The sequence below is a fragment of the Gracilinanus agilis genome, chromosome 2 (genome assembly GCF_016433145.1).
Source record: "Gracilinanus agilis isolate LMUSP501 chromosome 2, AgileGrace, whole genome shotgun sequence".
In the NCBI taxonomy this organism is placed as follows: domain Eukaryota; kingdom Metazoa; phylum Chordata; class Mammalia; order Didelphimorphia; family Didelphidae; genus Gracilinanus; species Gracilinanus agilis.
The window spans coordinates 387,221,209-387,246,304 of record NC_058131.1 but is presented as its reverse complement, the minus strand read 5'-3'; the positions used below and the strand labels follow the sequence as shown (position 1 = coordinate 387,246,304).

The 25,096-nt window shown below is 40.1% G+C and overlaps 1 protein-coding gene across 3 annotated transcripts; it reads left to right on the top strand.

The window, feature by feature from the left end:
* Positions 1-73: 73 nt before the first annotated feature.
* SAP30L (SAP30 like) lies at positions 74-15,970 on the top strand. 3 transcript variants are annotated; one of them, XM_044661766.1, is made up of 4 exons: positions 74-298; positions 6,838-6,960; positions 10,895-10,993; positions 13,327-15,970. In XM_044661766.1, the coding sequence occupies exons 1-4, from the start codon at positions 74-76 to the stop codon at positions 13,453-13,455; spliced, it is 576 nt and encodes a 191-aa protein (XP_044517701.1). In that variant the 3' UTR covers positions 13,456-15,970. The 3 variants fall into 3 exon arrangements, with proteins under 3 accessions (XP_044517701.1, XP_044517703.1, XP_044517702.1); XM_044661768.1 differs by lacking the exon at positions 6,838-6,960 and having other exon boundaries at positions 10,910-10,993; XM_044661767.1 differs by lacking the exon at positions 6,838-6,960.
* Positions 15,971-25,096: the final 9,126 nt, after the last annotated feature.

Here is a 25,096-nt window from a genome sequence, read left to right as displayed (position 1 = left end):
CGCGACCGGGCCGGGGCCCCGGGGGCAGGGGCTCGGGCTCCCTGTGAGCGTCCCCGGGGCCGGGGCCGGGGCCATGAACGGCTTCAGCACGGAGGAGGACAGCCGGGAAGGGCCCCCCGCCCCGGCCCCGGCCCCCGCGCCCGCCGCTGCGCCCGCGCCCGCCCCCGGCTACGGCCAGAGCTGCTGCCTGATCGAAGACGGGGAGCGCTGCGTCCGGCCTGCCGGCAACGCCTCCTTCAGCAAGAGGATCCAGAAGAGCATCTCGCAGAAGAAACTCCGACTGGACATCGACAAGAGCGTGAGTCCCCCAGCCCCCTGTCAGGAGGAAGCGGAGGCCCAGAGAGGGCAAGCGACTGGCCCAAGGTCACACAGCCCGTACGCGCCCCGTGCCCGCACAGGAGAGCCGGGGCCAGAACCTGGGCAAGAACCCGGGGCTCCTTCCGAGCTCTGCCTCCCCCTCCCAGCCCCATTCCCGCCCCGACCCAGCTCCTCAAATGCGAATGGGGGGAGGGGGTCCAGAGTCGAGACCCCGAGCTAGAGGACAGAGCCCGGACTTGGGCAACACTTGAGATCATCCGAGCCGTTGGTTGGTTTCTTTTGTTTTATGCGTGGTGAACACAGCATTTGGGTAGGGGCTTCGGACGGACCACCAAAGAATTGCCATTACCCCCCTAGCCCTTATGGTCAGCCTGCCCAGGTCAGCAAGCCCTCCTGAAGCTCATTTGAGGGGTATGACCTTGGGCAAGTCATCCCTCTTCTCCGGCACCCTGTGTTTTAACTCATTTGTAAACTGGGGAGGGGGTATCGTTGGACCTTTGGACCTTGATTGTTTCTAAGCCCCCTTCTACTGCTGCATATTAGGAGAAAGGTGGTGGGGACCTTTTTCTTCAGCTCCGAACTTTTCCCCCATGTCGAACCCCCTTCCTCCCACTACATACACACCCCGTATTTTTTTTGAAGAAAAATCAAGTTGCTCATGGATCACCCCAGCTGGTAAGGCTGCTTAGAGAGGAAGGTGCTTTGCTGTTTATGAAAACGGGGTTTGTAAAAAGATGAGGCTGGAAACATGGCAGGAATCCGTTTTGTTTGTTTTTCTCAGGAAAAGTCATTTTTACATTGAATAGGAAAGGAAAGAAAAAGAGCCTTCCTGGACCAATGTTTTTCCACCCACAGGCCTTAATTTTGTACCTTGCTTGCACCTTTCTCCTATTTTATGCTGTAGATTCAGCTCTTTAACCTTTCTTGTGTCTTGGACCCCTTGGTGTTCTTATGGATCTCTTCTCAGAAAAATGTTTTTAAGGAAATGCTAAATTGCAGTTAGAAGTTAATGAAAATAAAGAGTTCCACTTTTTTTTCCCCCTATCCAAGTTCACAAACCCACTCCCTCTATCTTGATTCTTAAGTTCCTTGAGGATAAGGATTACCCTCCCCTCATCTGGTAGACCAAGGTTCAAATATCACCTTTGACTCTGGGCAAGTGACTTTCTCTCCCCACACAATTCTCTAAAACTGAAATCTGCAGAACAATTGCCAGGCTGTTTTAGTCTATTTGAGGGAGTTCTCTCTCCAGGGGAATGTATCCTCCCTCCACTGTTCAAATCTGAACCACCAAAACAAAAAATCTTCCCCTGCACTTAGTACTCCCCTTTACCTCTTCCTCCCCCCCCCCAAAAAAAAAAACACAACAAACATACTAGCTAGTCTATCTGGAGCATTTTATAGTTTACAAAGCACTTTTTTCTCAGCAGAGTTATGGGGTATGCTGATTTTTAACCCTATTTTATACTTGAGAAAATTAAAGCCCTATAAGGAGGAGTGATGAGTCCTAGGCCACATGGCTGAGAAGAGGCAGCACCAGCACAGAAACCCAGGGCTCCTGATTCAAGTGCTCTTTGCATGACTGCTACATCTTGCAGTGTTATAAATATTTGTTAATTGAATGAATGGGAATTTAAATTTGATTAGGATGCTTAGGGCCTCCTACCTGATTGTAGGAAACTTGTCTGCAGGAGGTTCTAGTTTACAATTCTAGAGATATTCTTAATTGGTTGATAATGAGTGCTTTTTAAAGTGTCATCTGTTGTCAAGTTTAGTGGCAGTTTTACTATTAAGAAGTCAGATACTAGACAATGTCTATTTAAAATTCACAAAGTCTAAGTGAGATGAATGAGAACACAGCTAGTAAATGCAGAGCCAAGAATTGAACCCAGATCCTCTGACACCAAGTCTAGTGCTCATTTCACTACATCAAATTGCCTTTAATCTAGCCAAAAATGAAAAATTCTGCATTATCAGGTAGGTTTAGGCCTTTTTAAGTCCTCTCTAAAGCTGTTTAGCAATTGCAATGATACTGCCCTTTCGAAGTCACAACTTCTATTTACTATAGCTTAGAGGTTCATTGACATCTGGATTCTTTTACAGCTAGATTGAGACTATAGTCCTATTCATTTAAGTTAGATTAAGTTTGGGTGATTTTACTTGTATTGGGAAGGGTGAGAGGAAGAAGGTGATGAATTGGAATAGCATTGCTAAAAGTAATACCTTCTCACTTCTCAAATGGTACTTTTTAGAAACAGATTCACTGGCAATTTTCTTTTCAAGGTGGTGTCATTTCAGAAAGGGATTCCATTTTCTCAACAATGAGCAGGACTTCAGTTAAAAGTAACAGCTGTCTTGCTAAAAATCAGACTTGCAAACAGGGGAAAATGGAGGAAGGGGATACTCTTTCCAAATCCCAATCAACTGAATTACAGAAAATCTGTTTGTACTTGTTAATAGTTAAAGCATATGCTGACTCAGTATTTATAGAATCATAGAATGTCAGAGCAGGAAGAACCTTAGAATATAAAACACATTGTTAGGGCTGGAAGAGACCCTAGAAACCATCTAGTTCAGCACCTTTCTTTTTCACAGATAATGAAACTCTGGCCTGTGGAGGGCAAGTGACTTGCCCAAGGTCAGTAAATACAAAAGCAGGAACTGCTTCTAAAGAGCCTCCGAAAGCAGAGGATGGAAGCAAACTTTAGGCATTTTTACATTATTTATTATTGATATGTTGGCAATGCTCTTTGATTTTTTTAAAGGTAAAACACATTTAAAAAATTACCTCCTTTTGGCATATCTCTGCACTTTTGAATGAAGAAAAACAGGTGGTGATATTTAACAGAGGCTAGACTAGAGTAATGCAGGTAAAAAGAAATATTGTTGAATGAAGAGGACTCATTCTAGCATTTAGGCTTATTTGGACTAGGTAGCATAATAGAAATAGCATACTGAGGTGGAAGTAGACAGTTTTAATCCAGTCTCTGGTATTCTCTAGCCATGTGATCTTGAGCAAGGCCCTTCTTTCTGGGCTTCAGCTGCCTCCTCTGTACTATTAGGTAGTAATTGTACTAAAGTCTCTGAGAGTTTTCAACATCCTGACATTGCATAATCAAACTGCACGATATGTGACTCAGGCCTGATTTTCATACCTGGATGCAACACTTGGATAAGAGGCCATATGGGGCAGTAGAAAGAGAGATGGGTGGGAAAACACTTGATTTCGAATTCTAGCTGTGTGATCTCAGGCAAGTCACTTCACCTCTGGGGCCTTCCTGCCTTTTCTCATCTGAAAAATGGGAATAATAACACTAGTGCCACTTCCCTCCCAGATTAATTTTGAAGTGTTTTGTAAAGCATCCAGTGCTATAGAAATGTGAATTGAACTCTTATCCTTCTGAGCTTTTATTTTGGGCATCAATCAACTAGAGGGATAACATCTTCCTTTACTTACTGAGGTGATTGAAGAAGGAGAAAAATGGATCTCTGAAGAAAGGAACCATGTATTGCATTTTAAAATATAAGATGCCATTCACTTATAACAATAATCCTTGGCTGTAAAGATATTATTAGTGTGACTTCCTGTGTCTTAAAATATCTCAAAATAGTTGAAAGGTGGACTAGGTAACTGTTGTCTACCTCCGTTAGATTGTAAGGTCCTTGAAATCAGGGACTGTGCTTTCTTGGTAACCTCAGTGCTTAGCATAGTACCTAGCTCAAAACTAAGTGCTTAATAAGTAAATGCTTCTTAAATTTCCCTTTTTTGACTGAGACTTTAGGATTATAGTTTTAAGAGCTAGACCTTAGAAGTCATCTAATTTAACTCATTTTTCAGGGGAGAAAACCGAGGCCCGCAAAGATTAAGTGATCTGCCAAGGACCACATATTTAGCAATGAACAGACCTGGAATACATATGGAATTTTGTTTTGTTTTTATTTTAAATTTTTACTGTTTCTTTTGGGACATCTTTTATATCAATTTTGCATGTATATGTGCACACACACACACACACATAAACCCTTCCCTTTCTCTACCCACTTAACTACTTTTTAAAATAGCAAAATCAATTGACATGTCTAGTAAAAAATTTTTCTTAGTAAAAGATAGAACCTTGTCTGACAAAATATGCAATATTACACACCCATAGAAGAAAGAGAGGCATATTTTTTCATCTTTTCCTGCAAATTTGATCATTATAATTAAAAAGCATTCAGGTCTTTTATTGTTCTTTCTAATTAACATTATTTCTTTTCTGCTTGCTTCCTCTGAATCAGTTCATAGAAGTCTTCCTATACTTTTCTGAATTAATATGCTCCATTTTTAACAACACTAGCACTAGCCAATTGCAGTCCTGCCCAGTAACTTTTAATAGACAGGAAGTATTGTAGGAGCCAAACTAACTCTCCACCCCTGCTTCATCTTAAAACTATTTACGACTAAAAGATCCAACTTGATACAAAAAAAAAAAAAAAATCTGATTCATCAGAATAAATTGCCAGTGTTTATTATTTTCTTGTTGAAAAGTGCCAAATTTATTGTGGGCTGATTTCATATCCATCTACTTTCATCTTTAACTAGCAATCTAGAAAAATAACCTCCAAAACAAAAGTGTTCAATTAAAAGACGAAGAGAACATTTGTGCACCATCTGCTTCAGTGTCAATAATTCTAAGTCATTTAGAAAGCCGCTCATTTCTTTGTGGTTCCCCTCTGCTAACCCTGGGATTTGTTCTTTAGCAAAAGCAGATCCTTCTCACCATGGCTACTGCTTCATCCATACTGTGTAGTCATGGCTCTTGGCGCCTGAGGGGAGCAACATACTAGAAAGGGGGGTGATCTAGAGGTAAAACATCCAGTCTCAGAACTAGAACATTTAGAGCCTCAGCTCTAGCACTTGTTACCTTTGTGACAATGTTCGAATCATTTACCCTTGATGAACTGTTACCTTCTTTTAAAAATAAGATTAAGAGTCTCTGTTCTACCTACTTCACAGGATGGCTGTGTGAATTAAATGAAATATTTGTATAAAGACTCTCAATCTGTATAAACTGTAATTTTTTTTTTCAACACCAGTTTGTATCTAGAAAAAAAATCACAAAGTATTTGAATCAGCCACTTAGTTTGGGGTCAATATTACCAATTTCCAGGGGGAGGGGTGTTGTATTTCTTTCTAATTTAATCTGTACTTGAAGTTGAATGCATAGGTTGAGAATTATATGGAGTCAGAAACCTTAGGGATTAGCCTAAATTCCTTTGCTTTATGCATACAGCAACTGAGGCCCCAAATAGGTAATTTGACAGAGATTACCCTGATGTTAACAGTATTCAAATTCATATATGGAATGAAATTTTAAGAAAGCGTATCAGCCCTCTCTTAACAGGTATTGCTTTTATAAAATACCATAATGCTGTCTGCCATTTAGGACACCCTTACTCCTCTCACTTTTTGTTCATTCTTCAGTGTCCACTTCAAATCCCACCTACTTTGTAATCTTCCCCTCTCCCAAATTCATAATACTTTGTAATCCTTCTAAAACCTTTTTTTTTTTTGCCACATTCTCCTCTTACTCAGAAAACCTTCAGGGGCAACTCTGAGTAATTAAAAGCACAGTAATGACCCTGAAGAGCAGAAAATGAAACCCATCTCTGCAAAAAATCAGTGGGATGCTACAGTCTCAGTCACTGTATCAATTATTTTCTGCTTAACTGTTGCACTTTTATATAAGGCAGGGTTTGACTAAGGGGCAAGGGTGGAGTATTTTCAGAAAGGACTGTTGTACTATACAAAAGCAAAAAGTATCAATAAAACTTAACTAAAACATTACACTTTTAGTGGCTTTTCATTGCCTACAGAGAAAGATCCAAACTCCTCAGCCTGGCATTCAAGGCTCTTCATAGTTTGGCTTTAATCTTGTTTCTCAATTTATCTCCTACTCCTTCCCTGTTTGATCCTCTTTTCCAACTAGATCAGTCTCTTCACTGTTCTTTGAACATACCATGTTCTTTCCACCCTGTTGCTGTTCACCACATCTAGAATGGTATCTTCCCTCTTCTCTGACTAATCAAATCCTATTCATCCTTTATGTCTATTCAAGACCCACCTCCTGCAGGAAATTCTTAATAGCAATATTAATAATCATAATAGCATTCTTACAAAGCCTCCCATGACTATACCAGCCCACATCTCTCCCTTCCCTGAACTCAAAGCACTCATTATTTGGCATTTATCACTGATTATCTTTGTAAACATTTTGAAAGTGCTTTGTGAAAACGGTAAAGCACTATATAAATATGAGTTATTATTACTACCTTGTAACATTAACAAACTCTTTATGTTTGTGTGTCTTATCTCTCCTTAGGGCAGAGGCAGTACATATCATAGTTCTTTGTGGTTCCCCTGGTGCTTTTCCCATAATAGGCAATGGGCATACAACCAATTAATATTCTGGGTACTGAGCCGGTTTATGTTGCAATGTGAACTGGCAACTCACTTTAGCTATGTTTATTTCCTTCTAGGTAAGACATCTGTATATCTGTGATTTTCACAAAAATTTCATCCAGAGTGTACGAAATAAAAGGAAGAGAAAGACCAGTGATGATGGCGGAGATTCTCCTGAGCACGAAACAGACATCCCTGAGGTAGAGATCAGAAAATGTAAAGGAAAAATTATGTTCAGTACCTATCTTAAGAGATATATGGGACATTTGTTCTGGAAGGGACCATAAAGAAAGGACCTTTGAGGTCATCTAGTTGATACCCCTTATTCTATTGATTAAGAAACTGAGGCACAGAGAGAAGTAACTACTTCTCAAGAGGATATATGGTATGAGGTATTGGCAGATCTTTACCAAGAACTCTTCTGGCCTTTTTTTTCTATACTAGGCTATTTTTTTTAAACCCATACCTTCCATCTTAGAATTAATACTGAGTATTAGTTTCAAAGCAGAAGAGTGGTCAGAGCTAGGCAATCGGGGGTTAAGTGACTTGCCCAGGGTCACATAGCTAGGAATTGTCTTAAGATCAAATTTGAATCCAGGACCTCTGTCTCTAGACCTTACTCTCAATCCACAGAGCCACCTAGCTACTCCCTTAGACTGTTTTTGGATCTAATTTTTATTACTGCCTTTGTTTTTTCTTCACCTTCATTCTAACCCCTACTCATTTAGCCATCCTTTAAAACAAAGATTTTAAGAGAAAAAAGAAAAAAGCAGTTCAGCAAAAACAACCAACACTTTAGGTATGTCTGATAACATATGCAATATTCCTCACCCACAGTTCCTTGCCTCTGTAAAGAAAAGAAGGATATGCTTTTTCTCAATTCTTCTCTGGGGGCTACCAGCCTGTCTTTTTTTATAAAGGTTTTAGGAAAATACATCAACCATAGAGCTGCATGGAATTTCATAAAGCTATTAATTTTTGCCTATAGCATTTTGGGCCCTGAAAATGTCCCCAGATACAGCCCTGACCCAAAGGAGCTATCTCATTGTCAGTAGCTCTGAACTCCCAAGAACTTTTCCAGCTAAGAGACAGCCCTGCCAAAAGATGCTTCTCTATCAAGAAGAGGACTCTAAACAAGTGCTCAGGAAAGAGTATTGGATTTTCTTTCTTTCTAAATTGTTTTCACTTAAGACTCACAGAAGTAGAAGCATTTAATGCACATTGTATATCTGGTGCATGAATATTTCATAAGGCACACCATTGGAAATGACTCTGCAGGAACGGAAAGAGGAGGCAGTCTGGTATCTGCAGATTTCACAGAATGTCAGCTCTGGAAGGGAACTCGAAGATCACCTAGTCCAGACCTCTTTATTTTACAGATGTGGAAATGAGGTATAAAGAGAATTTCAGTGACTTGGGCAAGGTCATACAGCAAGGTAGTACTGGAGCTGAACAAATCTTCAAAACTATGACCTTTAGTTTCCTCTTTCCTGTCCTTTCCAGATCCAGTTTATTCTGTTTCTTTTGTCCTTTTTTTTCTTCAAGAAGAACTGGTATGTCCATTTTCAAAATGCTCTTCACACTAAAAGTTTTGATAAAGTGATCTAGAGAGATAAAAGTTTTGGGCCCATCAAACTGAGACTCATTTTGTATTTCTAAGTATTCTCCCCTATCTTGAGGTAGATACATCAGCTCAATTTTTCTGAGACATCACTATTTCTATATTGCTTTATTTGAAGGGAATATAACAAATCCATCTTTCCTTTCACCATTTTATCATCAGTATACCTTTGCCTTAAGCTTTTGAAGATCTTCCAAAGTCTTTGAGGATACAGAAATGAAACTAGCCCTGCCCTCAAGGAGCTTCCATTCTAATAGAGGATACAGCACATATATGGTAGCCTGGGAAGAGTTTTTGGTCTGGGTTTGTGAGTGGAGCCAGAGGGCAGTTGATTGCTGTGGCCTTTTCAGGAGCAGTGATACTCTGGATTTGATATGGATTTGGGATTTGTTCCCAAGAGCAAGAGGTGGGAATGCCAGGGAGGGATGAGGATGCAGGACAATTGGCAAGATGCCCCAGGAGGGCCAGGTTTTTTGGTCAATTGATGTCAGATGGGATGTGAAGCATGTTCTGGGACCCACCAGATTTGTTATAATGTGTTTGGTGACAGGCCTTCATTCTTAGAATTAGAATAACTCAGCCCAATACAAACAGTATTTTGAGGCTCACAACTTTAATACTAATTTCTCCTTCATTGTCCCTCTCTTTAAATCTCTCATCAAGTTCTGCCATTTCTTCCTTTGACATTGTCTTTTGGTTTCACCCTTTTTTCTCTATTTCTTAGGTCACCACCCCAACATATATTCTCATTACCTCACCTTTGGGTTACAACAACAGATTCCTAACTGATCCAACTCTAGTCTCTCACCCTCCAATCCAGCCAGCATGTGCCACCATATTTAGCTTCCTAAAATATCTGCTTCTTTCTGCATCTTCCCCTGGTGAAAGCCTACATTGTCTCCTTATTGCTTCAGACCCCATGCAACATGCCATCTTCTGCCTACATGCATTTGCAAAGGCAGTTGCTCAGACCTAGCATGCACCTCTTCCTCTTTAGCTTTCAGGCTCCTTGTCATTCACTGGAGTTCAGCAAAAATGCTGTCTCCTCTTTCCTGACCCTTCATTGATCCCTTTCTGAAAGTACTCTTTTCCTGCTTCAGATGTTCCTAGGATACTTTGTTTGGATTTCTTCTTTGCCCTTGATATTCCACCTTTAATATTAATAAAAGGTAGCTTGATGTTACAGTAAATACAGTATAGGACTTGGAGCAGAAAGGTCTGAGTTTGAATCCTGATTGATACACTTCATAGCTATGTAATTAAGCAAGTCTCAGCCTCAGTTTCATCTTTAAAGTGAGGAAAAATAGTACTTATTTTTTGTGAGAATTGAATGAGATTGCATGTAAAGTTCTTTGCCAACCTTAAAGTGCTTTCCTTTATTATTACTGGCCAACTAATAGGCAGTTATTCAATGCCTACTAAATGTCAGGCATCATGCTAGGCTACGGGCATAGAAAGACAAAAATGAAACAGTCCCTGCCATCAAGTATCTTTCTTCTGTAGGGAGAGACAGCATATATGCTATATGCAGTATCAGATCTTCCCCAGGAGACTCTTAAGTTCATTGAGGGTAGGAAGAATCATCTTCTATCTTTATGTCCCTGAATGTAAATTAGCACCTTGAAGACAGGACTTATTTCTCTCTTTTCTATTTATACCTCATAAAGCAGTGCCTGGCTTATTGATCAATGCCTTACATGCTCTTGTTCAGTTGTGTCCAACTTTCATGACCTCATGAACAATATCATAACAATGCTTCCATGAGGATTTTTGGACAAAGATACTAGAATAGTTTGTCATTTTTTCCAGTGGATTAAGGCAAGCAAAAGTTGTGACTTGCCCAGGGTCACACAGCTAGTGAGTGTCTGAGGCTGGATTAGAATTCATATTTTCCTGACTCCAGGCCCAGCCCTCTACTAGTTGAGCCACTTAGCTGCCTCTCCTCTTGCACATAGTAGGCAATAATCAAGACTGTCTTATCAAACTCCACCTTCACACCCAGCTTAATCTTCCATTGCCATGAAAAAGGCATCATCTACTCCCATGAGGCAGGTTTTCTCTCTGCTTACTTTACCTTATACTATACTATGTCATCACTTCCCTCCAATTCTTCACTTCTCTAAATTCTACTCATCCTAGAAGGCCAGCCCATATCATAATTCCATGAAGGCCATTTGAACATTCCAGGCCTAACTGTTCATTCCCTTTCTCTGGCATGATCAGTATCACATAGTTTTAGCCCTAAGTTTTGTTAATTGCCAATCCTTTCTATCTTAGTTCTACCTTCCCAAATGACTTATAAATTCATTTAGCTACCATTTATAGACCTCCTTCATAGCAGTACCACAGTAGTGTGCCTTTTCTGTTTGTATTTCTAGCATTTAGCACAGTGTTGTGCTCATAGTAAGAGCTTAATGCTTCATTCATTCATTCATTCATTCATTCATAACTTGCCAGTGCTGAGCAGATCATAAAATACTTGCTGATAATGATTTCTTTACTGTTCCCTCCAGGTTGATTTGTACCAGCTGCAGGTGAATACATTGAGGCGCTACAAAAGGCATTACAAGTTACAGACCAGACCAGGATTCAACAAGGCACAGCTAGCAGAAGTATGTAGGGCAGTGGCTTTTGAAAGTAATGACCTTCATACTCTCTCTCCTGACTTCTTTCACTAGTCCCTGCTGCATTCTCTGATGCTTTTTTTTTTTAAATTTATCCTCTGTATAGTCATCTATAAAAAGGGCCCTTTTCCTGTCTGTATCAAATGTGCTGAATTAGCTCCCCCTAAGCTCTCCCAAACACCTTTCTAGGACTGTGGCTCTTTGCTTCTTTCTTTAAAAGAAAATGTTTCTCCAGAGTTGAAGAGATTAAAAGATAAAGAAAAAATTAAATTATTTGTCTAAGCCCACACAACTAGTATCAAAGCCAAACTAAGACCCCAAGTCTCCTACTTTCTCATTGTAATGTGATGGTTAGATATTCACAGTTTTATACATTCTCCTTTACACATGCAGTCATAAATATGCCAATAACCTCACATATTACTTTAAAATCATCTCCTTACTCTGATGACATTTTTGTGGGTTCCCTCCTATCTGCTCCCCCACTCCTTTTTTATTTGAAATATAGTGGTCTGTATGTCTAAGATCCAATGGTCAACTCTGGATTTTCTGCTGTACCGTAAAGGCTAGCAGCCTCATTTCCCTTTTATCTTTTCTATGGAAGCTTCTTCATTGGTTTATCCAATTTTTCCTTGACTTGTCCTAACTGGATATCCAAGTAAAATCCAGAAGAGTTCTAATACATTGTATTTCATCTTTTGAAACATGTTTTAGGCTCTTGGTCGAAGGAGTAGGAGGGAAAGGGATAAAAGGAAACCTGTACTCACTGAACTTTAAAATACAGTCATCAAGAATTCAGTGAAAAGTTGTAAATCACTTATGTGCCTGGTAGGCACTAAGAGAGATACAAAGTTTATGTGGAGCACTCTCTCCCCTCATGGCCTTTGTGATTATGTTGTTACATAAATAACCTTAATACTAAATAATACTAAGGGAAAGGCAACCAAAGAGTTATGAGAGGATGAATGCATGTAACAATATTGATTAGAGGGAATCACAGTAGTTTGAGATAAGGCTGAAAGGATAGTATGGCATCTAATTGTGAAGGCTTTTGAATACCAGACTAACAAATTTGGACTTGAAGAAATAAGAAGTCATTGAAAAGAGTGTTTGTTTCTTTTTTCTTTCCTTGTTTTACATGTTTCATGTTCTTCTTAGACTAATTTATGGATTTGGAAGCTTCATTTACTCAATTAACTATTTCGACAGATCTAAGAAATAAGCATGTTTACAAAGATCTTAAAGGAGGGAGGCTTGTTCTTGAGTGGATTGACAAAAATTTCATTGTACATTTGACTTACACCTGCTAATAATAACAACAAGTCATGTTTTTGATGTTTTATGATTCACAAAGCACTTTTTTCACAACTGCCCTTTGAAGTAGTAGTTTTAGCCCCATTTTAAAATGGAGATGGTAGAGTGACTTAATAAGGCCACACCATTAAGTGGCAAAACTGAAATTCAGACCAGGTCTTTATGGACTACCCTTACCCCTAAAGCCACCATTTTCTAGAAGGCAGCTTCCATTTGTTTCCTTATCAGAGCCCTGAGTAAAAAAAGTTACCTACTTGTTATGGAGAGATACCTCCTCATATTTAGGTATCCTTCCTATTTCGAATGCATGGTAGCTTCTCAAAATATATGTTATATTAAACTCAGTTGAATATGGAGAGTTAACAAATTAATGATACTCTGAAGTGTATATCCCTAGGGAAACCATCCTCAGTGAGACTCTCACTGTCCTGTGATTCACTGAGCCAGTAGAAAGGAGAAATTAATTCCTGGCACCCTGTATTAAAGTTAGAAATACATTTTCCTGCAAAAATACTTTTTAAGGGCAATCAAGTGTCATTGAAATCATTTTTTAGCATCCCTCACAGCCATTTAAAAATTATAGTTCCCATTCATATAACACTTAAAAAGTTACAAAGAACTTTGCACAGGTGGTCTCATTGGGTCCTTACAATAACCAAGTGAGTTGAATAGTGTAAGTAGGATGAGGAAATACTCCCAAAGAGAGGAGGTGGCTTGCCTAAGGTCCCACAGCCAGCAAATGGCAGAGCCAAGACCCAAGCTAAGGACTTCTGGTTGCAGACCTGTTATATCATGTCTCCCTTATAACATCAAATAGATTTGTGTGTGCCATCCAGGGAATCTAGTTCTCATTCTGTGGAATAGTAATTCCAAATGGCCAACACAAAAGAAACTTTTGGAACATAGCCTACTTGTAAATGGGGAAATCCCCCATCATGAATTGTCTCTACAGACAAGGAATTATTGCTCCAGTTTGTGAATTGTGAACCTTTATTTTCTCCACATAGACTGTCAGCCGTCACTTCCGGAACATCCCAGTGAACGAGAAAGAGACCCTTGCTTATTTCATCTATATGGTGAAGAGTAACAAGAGTAGACTGGACCAGAAAGCAGAGAGTAACAAGCAGCTGGAATGATGAAGAGTCAAACTGTAAAGGAATTAAGTACAATACTTAATGGACTGGTGATACCTGGTACATTTGTACCTATGAAGACTGTTAAATTCTACTGTACATTTAAGGAAAAAAGTATGAATGATGGAAGAATTCAATTTTCAGTTCAGTTCAACGAAGATTCATTAAGCGCCTATTATATATGTAAGGCCCTTTGTGGCCAGGAGTAGTGTATTCTATTGCTTCAATATGTGTATAGAAAGACTTTCCTTTAAGACTGGATTGAGAAGTAGAGTCAAGCGCTCTTACGTGACTGTGGCAGGCCATGATGCAGCAGATTACAGCATTAAATCATTTCTTCTGGAAATGTGGGATCTTCTAGGTTATAAATCAAACAATTCAGTAACTGCCCCAGAGCCAGATGGCCGTCGTGTTGGGACCCAGCCGTAGATACCAGGGAAGCAGCAGTCAAGGATTAAGGTGCATGGGCAGAGGGATATATGTACCTTCATGTAATCTGCCCAGGACCCAGAAGTCCCTCATTTCTTCACCAGCTTTGCAGTTCACTGGAGTCAGCCAACACATCCTTCTGAATCCATTTGAAATCTGTTTCCACACCACCAACACAGTGCCTTGCCTGGAGTAGGCACTCAGATAAAAGATCTGTCAGTTCATTGAGCACCAAAAATACCAAATGTGAACAGCTGCCACAGATCTCTTCTGTTGGGTTGGTGTGAAAGCTTAGTGTCATGCTTCAGGTAGGAGTTGGACTAGATGACCACTCCAGGTCCTTTTCCAACTCTAAGATTCTGTGACCTTATTTTGGAGAGAGTGAAAGGAATACAAGTATTTGGTGTGTATGTATGTATGTTGGGGGGAGGGAGGGTGTTGGGATGATTCAAGCCAAATTAGGATTTCAGGGCAGTTGTGTTTGTTGAGCAATGTTGCGTTTCTAGAAATAGTGACATGAAAACCTTTACTGGTGTTGCTATCCTCGATATACACACACAGCCGTCTCGGCTGAGGCTATGAGCTAGGACCCTAACCACCTTCCTTTTTTCCGTGAGCAAACTCCTTGGCCAAAAGAAGATGCCTGGTCCAGGTAGCTGGGCCGAATGCTTTAGGAAGCATACTAACTAGTCACCAGTTCACAATCTCCAAGAATAGTGGTGTGATAGTCTCCACTCGAAACAAACCCAATTGAGGTACAGAAAATACTTGGGCTTCAGTGATCACGCAGCATTCTCAGGCCTCCAATGGTGTCCACACTAGAGCTTTTCTCTACCTAGTGACCCACGTATGAGCAGTTTGCTTCTTCTTGATTGGTAAAATGGTAAGCTTAGTAATTTGCCCAATATTTGATGTTCTAAAAGTCAGATTCTTCCCATATAATGATATGCCAAGGCCAAGGTATTTTTTTTCCTAAAGTTTTTTGTTTGAAAGTATGCTTTTGCAAAAGGCTATAATCAAGGTGGGGGTGGGGGTGGTGAAGAAAAGCTTGGATTTTAACTGTTTATCTTGATTTTTGCATTTTATGGTCAGCCGCCATATCCTAACTTGGTTTTGACACTGAGATCTTAACCTTGAGCAATCAAAGTAGTTTTGCCCCCAAGACAGAATGTTAATATTTGTACAACAGCAACATCAGGACTGTGAGAGTGAGAGAATTGTTACTGGGTGGTTTTACAAAGTTTTGGAAGATTCGGTGGAGCAGATCCACATAAACACTACCCACAGGTCACTCACTACCAGGAGCACTTCTATAACTCAATTGCAACATGCTCCCATTGCTGGAAAGCTTTGTACCCATATCCAAAATGCATGTTCCAAAGATCCAAGCATTTTTAAATATTTGTAAATGAATGTATATAGATTATACTTTGGATCTTGGGGATCTTATTTTAATGTGCTTCCGGCCCAAGAGAAGAGGGTGAAGTTTGCTCCCTGAGGGCTTGCATTCATTTCAATTTCATGTATATTTATTCATAATAAGAATTAGTAACAGTTCTATAGTGCTTTGCCATTTCCAAAGCACTTTCCTCACAACAAAACTAGGAAGTAACTAGAGTAATCTGATTTTACAATGGAGGAAACTGGAGGTGAGTGTCTTGTCCAAGGTCACATCATATGGGTGACTAGTCCATCAATTGGCAAAGTGAGGACTCAGATTAGAGTCTTCAGGCTACGAGTGTAGTGCCCTTCCTGCTACACTGTGCTGCTTTTAGCCTGTCTTGCTGTTTTTAGCTAAAGGATTTGGGGGGTGGGCATTGTGAGAGATCAAAAGAACCTTCACCACTGGGTAATGTGTATGTCTTATCTTAATGAGGTAGATCCTTTTTCAAGAGACTGTGTCAAACCCCGATAGACCCTACCAGAATGCAGTACTGCCCCTCTCTCATTCAATACCTAGAGGGGGTGGTGTTCCCTCCTGGTTATAGTTAATGGGGTAATCGGGTAGGCCTATGGATTAAAGCAGTATTTGAATGCCCTCTGTGAAAATGTTGGTATTTCAAAGAATAAAATATCTCTCTAACTCAGACTAAAATGGTGAAATATGCCACTGGGTTTTGGGGGTGGGGAGAGATTTGGTTTTTTAAACAGCTAATCTGTTTTCTTCATTTCGATAGCAGTACATTTCTTTCCAAGAAAAGATGGTGTCAGGAACCATCTGTTCAAGTGTATTTGTAAGAATGCTTTTGTTTTTAGCTGAAACCTAAGGGAAATTTTCATCACAATCATTTGAGTCCATTGTACATTAAGAACAGTGCTATTTTTCCTCGAAAAGAGAAGGTACTTTAAGGATAATGGAGGTGCTAAATGTCTTTTCTTCCACTGAAAGAGGAAGGATGCAAGTATCAGGATTTGGAGGGGTTTGAGGGCCAAATACCTTTTCCCTCATTGAGCTGCTCTGTCTACTCAGAATTGCAGAATTTGAGACTTGGAAAGGACTTTAGGGAGCCATCTAGTCCAAGCTCATACCCCAAAGTAATCCTCACTGTAACATACCTGAGAAGGGCTTATCCAGACCGCTTGAAGATCTAGTGTGCCTTAGTCTTCTTTTCTATTTCTAATAGGCATTGAGCCCTTTGACAACTTTCTACCATGGGAGAATTAATTGGGATGGTCTAAGCAGATGTATCCTCTCTATAAATGACTTTGGACTTGTCTGTTTGTGTTAGAATGAAGCCTCTCTTTTCTGTCACTACCTGCTCATAGACCACTTACCTGTCGAGGTGACTTTCTTCTCCCTCTTTGTCTTTAACAATGCTGCTAAGTGATCATCCCAAGGCAAAAGTAGAATTGGAAATTTTAAAAGTTAGAGCACACTGGGCTGCCTTTGTAAGGCAGCTTACAAAATTTTTTCTTTACCCACCCTCAATCCTCCAAAGGAAGGAGTATATCATCTCATTTGACAGATGAGGTGATTTGCTTAGTGATTCATAGCAAATTCTCCAAACACCACCGAAGCGTGTACCCAAATCTCAACAATGTCAGAGTTGGAGCTCTTGCACAGCCCATCTCTCTTAGATAAATATGAGGTAAATATCCAGTGAACACTTTGGGCCAATCTCAAGTGTGTCCCAGTGCTTGGGAAGATTAGATTTTTTTTTAACCCTTAACCTTCCATCTGAGAAGCATACTGTATACTGGTAAAGGGGTAGGCAATGGGGGTTAAGTGACCTGCCCAGGGTCACACAGCTAGGAAGTGTCAGACCAGATCTGAACCCAGGACCTCCTGTCTCCAGGCCTGGCGTATCCACCCAACTGCCCCCTTAGATTTTAAAAAAACTTTTATCAGAATATTCAGAAACAACTCTTAAGCCAACAATTTGTATTCAAATCCTTTGCATGGCTAAGGATTGGCATATCTGATCTAAGTGGACTTTCAGGCCTGCCATTTGAAACAATTTGAGACCTTGCAAGATATCCCTAAGCCCTCCAAAGGCAGGTATAATGCAGCATTAATTGTCTTGCACAGCCATAGGCTAAGGGGATAACTACCAATGGACTAGTTTGGTTTTGAGGGAGGGATGGGGGGATAATGTTATATATGTCAATATTCATCCAAATAGACTCCCCCCACCCCCATAATTTGCTTATTTTGAACCTCAGTAAGGCTTATAATCCATAGAGTTTTCACTATGTAGTACTTCCCCTCTCTCCCACCATATCTCTGATTTTTGTCAGTATAAGGAGCTCCGTCCAATGAGGAACAAACTTCTACCAATTCAGATCAGCAGCTACATCACAATTTAAAGTCTGAGAGTTGTCTGGAGACAAGAGGTTAGATGACTTGCCTAGAGTCACATAGTTTGTGTCGGGGGGCAGAATTTGAATTTGGGTCCTCCTGGCTTCAAAATCAGACCCTCTATCCACTATGTGGTTCTTCCTGTCAGCATACACCCCGAGAGCTCCCACTGTTGGAGGAGAGGGGTAGGAGCTGATATATGAAGTGGTCTCTATTTGAACAAGTTTAGTACTTTGGGTCCATGATCCTAACTACCTGGAGGGCAACCTTGGGTTGAAATAAGTCTAAACTTCTCTTCTTGCAGAGGTTCAAGTTTATCCAGTGATTGCGAGAATTTATGCCTGAACTTGAGAGGTTCTCAGAAGACCAATTTCAGCTTTGTTCTTCAGATCCACTCAATAAATTGTAAATAGGGCATCAATAAAGTCAACTCAGCTGCAACCACTGTACCCCACTGAGGCTCTTGTACCACATGTAAACATCATCCAACAGAATAGGAGAAGCTAAGATCTTTCCACAGTCTTGCCCCCATGCAGCCAATCCTCACAGTCTCCCAGTCTGAGTAGAGACAGTATAAATGAGTCCATGAACTTAGTTCCAGTTTTTTAATGGAATAAATTAAAAGGCATTGACCAAGGGCATACTGGACAGTATCAGGCAGTGTTCTAATGGCTAGGGATACAAATATTAAAGCAAAATAGCTCCTACTTTTAAATAAAGTGATATCACCACTAAAGGGAAGTCGTGAAAGCCTGGGAAAGGAGTTATTTCCTGGGGAATTTCAACATTAAAGAAAATTCCATGGCATTGTTGTCATACTCAGTGGAACTGGGAAAATCACAGGTGACATCATGGATTTGGGGATATGGCTTTTATGATAATGAGGCCCAGAGAGGTGGCATAACTTGTTCAAAGGTCACAAAGCTCTTCTTAAAGAGGTACAGCCACTGGACTGGGGGCTCCTGATACTAGGTCCAGAGGTCTTTTCATTATATTACACTGCCATGAGGATGACTTTAGCCCATTGTTTCTTAGGAAGCCATGTATATAGACTTTAGTGGGGAATCCTTATTTGCAAATGGAATTTTTTAAATGTAAGCAAGCTTAGAAACCCAGCCACTACTTTTACTGGAGAGGAAACCCAGAGGGAGTGAAGTGATTCACCCAAGAGAATGGCAGATCTAAGCCTGGATCATTTGTGCATGGAGGTGAGTACTCACTCTCAGTTTTTAGTGGAGGTAATCATAGGGTCATAGCTTTAAAAATGGAAAGAGCTTGAAAATCTATCCGTCACCTTTCAAGTGAGTGACTTTCTGAGTAGGTAAGGGCCCCCATAACTGGAAATGGGACAAGAAACAAAGGAACTCTGACATTTTCACGCATTGATTCTTTTTGGAACTTAAAATAGGCAATAGCCAAGACACTTGCCCTTGTCCCACTCAACTAGATTTACTGAAGTTTAATGAGGCTTAACAGGGCTTAGTAAACATTCAAGATTCCTAAGAGTCATTAAGGCTCTAGTTGGGAAGCTTAATAGGGTTTAATGGAGGTTAACAAGGCATATCCAGCCTTATAACCGAGTTTTAACTTAACCGGGCTGAGCTGAGATTTACAAGCCTTAGAGGTGTAATAACACCTCCCATGATTTAATGGGGGTTAATGAAACCTGTCAAAGGTTAGCCAAAAGGGACTCGGTTCAAACCAGCTCCTCTTCTGAGGAAGCTGATCCAAATGAGTTCAGCAAGCCTTTATTAAATGACTAATGTATGCAGAACAGAGGTTTAGGCATCTTGGAGACACAATTAAAATAAAGTCCTCAGGACTTTATGAGCTGGTTGGGAAGATGACGTGTATGAAAATAAAACCAGAATGTTTGTATGGCAACAGATGGAGAAGGTAACCTCCCTTGGTCTCAGTTTCCTCCTAGGTCAAAGAGGACAAGAAAGAGTTATGATAAATGATCTTGAAGATCTGGTATTCTGTTCCAAGGTCCCTTCAGGATCAACCTTGCATGGTTTTATGTAGGTAGCAGATCAGAAAGCATGTGGCCATGCCTGAATCTTCCTATCATGTGTGTATGCCAATGAGACCTAAGTGAGAGACAAAGTTGAACAGGTAGAAAGTTCAATACACTTATGAACAGAGATGGAGTGTGCCTTGGAGCCAGTGGTGTGTTGGTATATGCATAACAACTAGCTCCCTGAGGAGTATGCACAACAAGGTTTTAAGTTAATCTGCATTATTACCATTTTCTCCCATCAGTCTCTCACGTCTAGACAATCAACAAATTAAGTAGGGATGGAATGTACTGTAGAGCCAGCTGTGCTGGCATATACTTGGCTACCAGATCTCTAAGAAAAAAAATGTACACATGGCACATTTTGAAGTTTAATCTGCGTTATTAACATTTTCTTCATCACTTTCTTATGGCTAGGGTAAACAATCAGCAAAACAAGAAATCAAATCCTGACTTAAAGCATTTGCCAATTTCTAAGGGCAGCTGGCACAGTGGATAGAGTTATCAGGCCTAGAGTAGGGAAGGTTCATCTAATAGAATTCAAATCCAGCCTCAGACACTAGCTGTGTGATCCTAGACAAGACATTTAATCCTGTTAGCCTCAGTTTCCTCATCTATAAAATGAGTTGGAGAAAGATATAGCAAACGACTCCAGTGGTTTTTTTGCTATTTACCAAGAAAACCCTAAACGGAGTCACGAAGAATCAGTCCCAACTGAAAAATGACTCAACAACAAGATGTAAACGCTCTGATGATAATTTAACAATTTTTTTCTGGTTTCAAACTGGCTACTGCACAACCCTGCTTAGAACTTACCTTGTCCACATTTTACAGATGAGGAAACAAGTCCAGAGACAGGAGGTTACTTGTCCCAAGTAAACAAGTGAGTTAGAAGCTGACCTAGGACTGGTTCCCACACCTCTTAGTTCAGAAGCCCAGTTATCTTATTATCACACTAAGCTGGCCCTGCTGAGCTACTAAGGAGTTGAAAAGTAGTCCAAATGTTAAATGAAGCTTAGATAAAGGACTTCTAACATCCCCACCCACACCTACCCCAGTTTTTTTTTAAAGATTTTTTTTAATTTCTTTTTTCCCCAATTACATGTAAAAATAATTTCCAGCATTTTTCAAAGAATATTGAGCCTTGAATTCTCTCTCTCCCCACCTTCCCAATCCCTCACTGAGACAGTAAACAATCTCCAATGTATTTTACATCTGCAGTAACATAGAACATACACATATAAAAGCTTACATGCCTACAAGAATGATATTAAGGTGAACCCAACAAGACTAAGACAGATTACTAACCATCCCCCACACTTACCCCATCTGATCAAACTTACTAAAGCTTAATGAAGCTTTTTTAGGTCTTGAGAGGCCTGATGAGGCTTAACAAGTGTAATGAGCTCAATTAAACTTATGATGTCTAATCAGACTTCAGAAGGGTTTGGTGGGGATCAGCAAAGCTTTGGCACAAATGAGAGCTGGGAAGACTTAACCATGCCTAACTAGATTTACAGAAGTCCAGAGGGATTTAATCATGGCTACTTCAGTGAAGAAGAGTCAACCTTAATGAAGGCTAATGAAACCAAGAGAGATCCATAAAAAGGACGAATGAATAAGGATATTTAATGGCTTTAGACTCATGGACTGTTAAAGGTGAAAGAGACCTTGGAATCGAATATGTTGGAACTGGAAGGGATCTTAGAGTTGAAGAGCTAGGGAGACCTTTGAGATCATGGAGTTCAACTCCTTCATTTTAAAGTTGAGAAAACTGAAGCTCAGAGACGAGTTTGCCCAAGGTTACTGTGTAACTATGTAAGAATAGAGCCAGAACTAGACCCTTGGTCTGGTCTTCTGAGAGTGTAATGTTTACTAAATTATGGTTTCAATTAACCAGGTGAGAATTAAAATTAAACCAGGGCTCCCAAGCTAATTTAATTTGGGCAAGATGTATTCTATTGCTAAACTGTTCCACAGGTTCACTCAAAGCACTTTTCAAAAGGATGGCATGGGGGGCAGCTGGATGGCTCAGTGGATTGAGAGCCAGGCCTAGAGACAGGAGGTCTTGGGTTCAAATTTGACCTCAGACACTTCCTAGCTGTGTGACCCTGGGCAAGTCACTTGGCCCTGTAACAAATAAAAATTAATATAGAAGGATATATATAAAGGATATTAGGGTTTAAAAAAATTTTTTTAAAAGGATGGCATGACCAAAAGGAGGGTCAGCCAGAGCTGCTTTTAAAAGTGTTTACAGCAGCCCCCATCTCCCTTCTCAAGTCCTTTTCCAAAGATCTCATATAACACTGTTTGCCTCAGTATCCTCATCTGTAAATGAGCTAGAGAAGGAAATAGCGTAACTATTCCAATATCTTTGCCAAGAAAATCCCAAATGGAGTCACAAAGAGTCAGATGTGACTGCCTTCCTATCCCCATTGTAACCTCCCTACTTTCTCAGTTACCTATCTGCCACTTCTCACCTCAACCCCAAAGCAAGCAAAGCTGGGAGGAATTGATTGGAAACAGCTGCCAGGACCAAGTTGCATGCAGTCACCATTCACAGGACTCTTTATCATGCGATCCTGTTTTCATATATTCTCATCCCAGGTAAAAAAATTTAGAGCTACCCATCATCATCCAGAGGAAAAGATGACCCTTTTCCTAGCCCACTGATGATCAGACTTCCAATATAAGAGAATAGTGAGAAATCTGGCTGCCTGGCATTCATCTTTTACATAGACACTGTGGTCTCTTGTCAGTACTGTGAATTCTCAAACAACTCTCTACCCCCCAAGAATTAACTTACCCCTTGAATTTAAAATATTCCTGCTAGGAAACATATATATATATATGTATAAATGATCCTTGATTATAGGCAGCTAGATGGCACAAAGGATAGAATACAGGACTTCAAATCTATAAATGAATCAAGTTCAGCTCTTGCCTTAGACATTTACTAGCTATGTGACCCTCGACAAATCACTTACCCATCTGCTTCAGTTTCATTGTCTGAAAAATGATGATAATAGCTGCCAGGTGCTACTACCTTCCAAGGCAAGATGTAGGTTATGAGAATCAAATACAAAGCACTTTGCAAACTTTAAAGCACTATACAAATGCTTGTTGTTATCATTTTTATTGATTACTGGCAGCTACTTTACTCTGTTACATAAGCTTTGTTACAAAAGACAATTCATGTTTCTATCTGACATGAAATATTCTGTTCTTTTTATTATTCCTACCCCTATTCTTTGAGGCCTGCTTCAAATGATACCTCCAAGAAACCAGCCATGATCTGTATCTCTCTCTTAGCACCCAGTTTAATGCCTTTTTTGCATAGAATATGTGCCCAAGAAGTGTTTGATGATAAAACATATAAAATACATGTTTTACAAAAAAAAATTTCACTGTCAAAATACAGCAAGAAGAGAAGGTAGAAACATCCCCTGCCACTCCCCCATTCTCCCCCCACCCAGTCCTGGAAATGTACTTTCTCCAATATTATCTCAGTCTTTGGGGAGTATAGACTCAGACTTAACTGAGATTCTACATAGCATTTGTTCAACCAATTCACAACCAAAGGCAACATGGCCAATGGATGGATGTTTGAACCGCTGCTACTAGACTAGGTTAATAGAATCTCCAAGGGACTTCTCTCTTCATCATCTGGCTGCCCACAAATCCTGGAAGCAACTCCAGTTCTCAGATTCCAGTGGCTTGCTCTCCAGATCTTCTGAAAATCATGTCATAGCCATCTCTAATCCTTTCACCTAAAACAGAAAAGAACAAACACAAAAGAAGCAAAGAACAGAACCTGAATTCATGGGCAGTAAATTGGCCTTGGATGGGAAGGGCCAAAGGCTGCTCCCTTAATAGCATTGTTACTTCAAATAGTAGTTAATTAGGAAAAAACGGGGGCAACTAGGTAGCTCAGTGGATTGAGAGCCAGGTCTAGAGATTGGGAGGTCCTACAAATCTGGCCTCATACACTGCCTAGCTCTGTGACTCTGGCCAAGTCACTTAAGCCCCATTGCCTAGCCTTTACCGTTCTTCAGCCTTGGAACCAATACACAGTATTGATTGTAAGATGTAAAGGTTTAAAACAAAAAAAAAGGTACCTTCCAGTCCAACCCTTTCTTCTTACTGATATGGCAACTGAGGCCCATAGATCTTAAGTGATTTGCCCAAATACTCATACTCATTTAGATGTATTAGTAAACAATACTAAGTCATTTGAATAACCCCATCTAGCTACTTAGAAACCACAAGAGCCTGGGAAATAATTGAAGAGAGATGAGATATTCCCCTGAACCACTAGACCTACAAGGGAGTGATAACCAGGTGGAAGTTGTACTACCTAAGGACTGGCAAGAAGATGCAAACTGTGGTGTCATCTTGGAAGTGGGAAAAGAGAACTGCATGTAAGGTGGTAAAGAGAAGATGGTTCTTATAACCTCTGGCAGACCTGGTAGAAGTCCTAAGATTATGGGAATCAACAAACAAAAAAATGGATTTCAGGGGGAAAAAAACAGAATTCTGTTTGAAAGGAGAAAAGATACCCAGCAGACACCAAGAATCTAGAGTCCTTACCTCTAATAGGCCACATTAGAAAGCTGGATCCTAGGGAAAGGGAATGAGTATCAGCTGATGGGAACTGAGAAAAGTTATAGGAAAGAGAACTATAAGGAATTCAAGAAAGAGAAAGGGACTACAATGCAAGATAGAAATAGTACCTTCTGCAAGAAGGATCAGAGGAGCTTCAGGAGTAGCAGGTGTATGATGAGAGAAACCTAGCAGGTTCTCAGAACCAGAAGCACGTCTAGGATAATACACCCTTTTGCTGGAAGGATTACTCATTGGTGGGTACTGCTGTTTTCTTTGCACTTTGGAAATGGTGCTACTGGATTATACTGACACCTAAACAAAGCTGCCTATGTTTGTGTCTTCTTGTACTCTGTATGTGCTTTTAAGGAAAGTGGCGATCACCAGAAAGGAAAAATAATGCTACTTATTGAATCTAGGTCATTTGGGTGAGGGCAACAAATCAGAGAAATGAGAGGTCCCCTAAACTTTACATGGACCCACCATATTCAATAGAATTATATAATCCAACCTCTTCATTTTATAGTTGAAGAAACTGAGGAAATCTTCTAATCAAGACTCAACTACCTGGCAACTTTCCTTCTAGGAAGAACTAAAGTAAATTGTTGGTAGTTGTTGGTTTTTGTTTATAATATTTTATCTTTATTTTATTTTGGTAACAATATCATGCAAAACATTTCCATATTATTCAGTTTCATAAGTGAATAATCTTGTAAAAGCAAAACCCCCAAATCATATAGCCAAGTAAACAAGTAATAAATCATATGTTTTCATCTGCATTTCTACTCCAACAATTG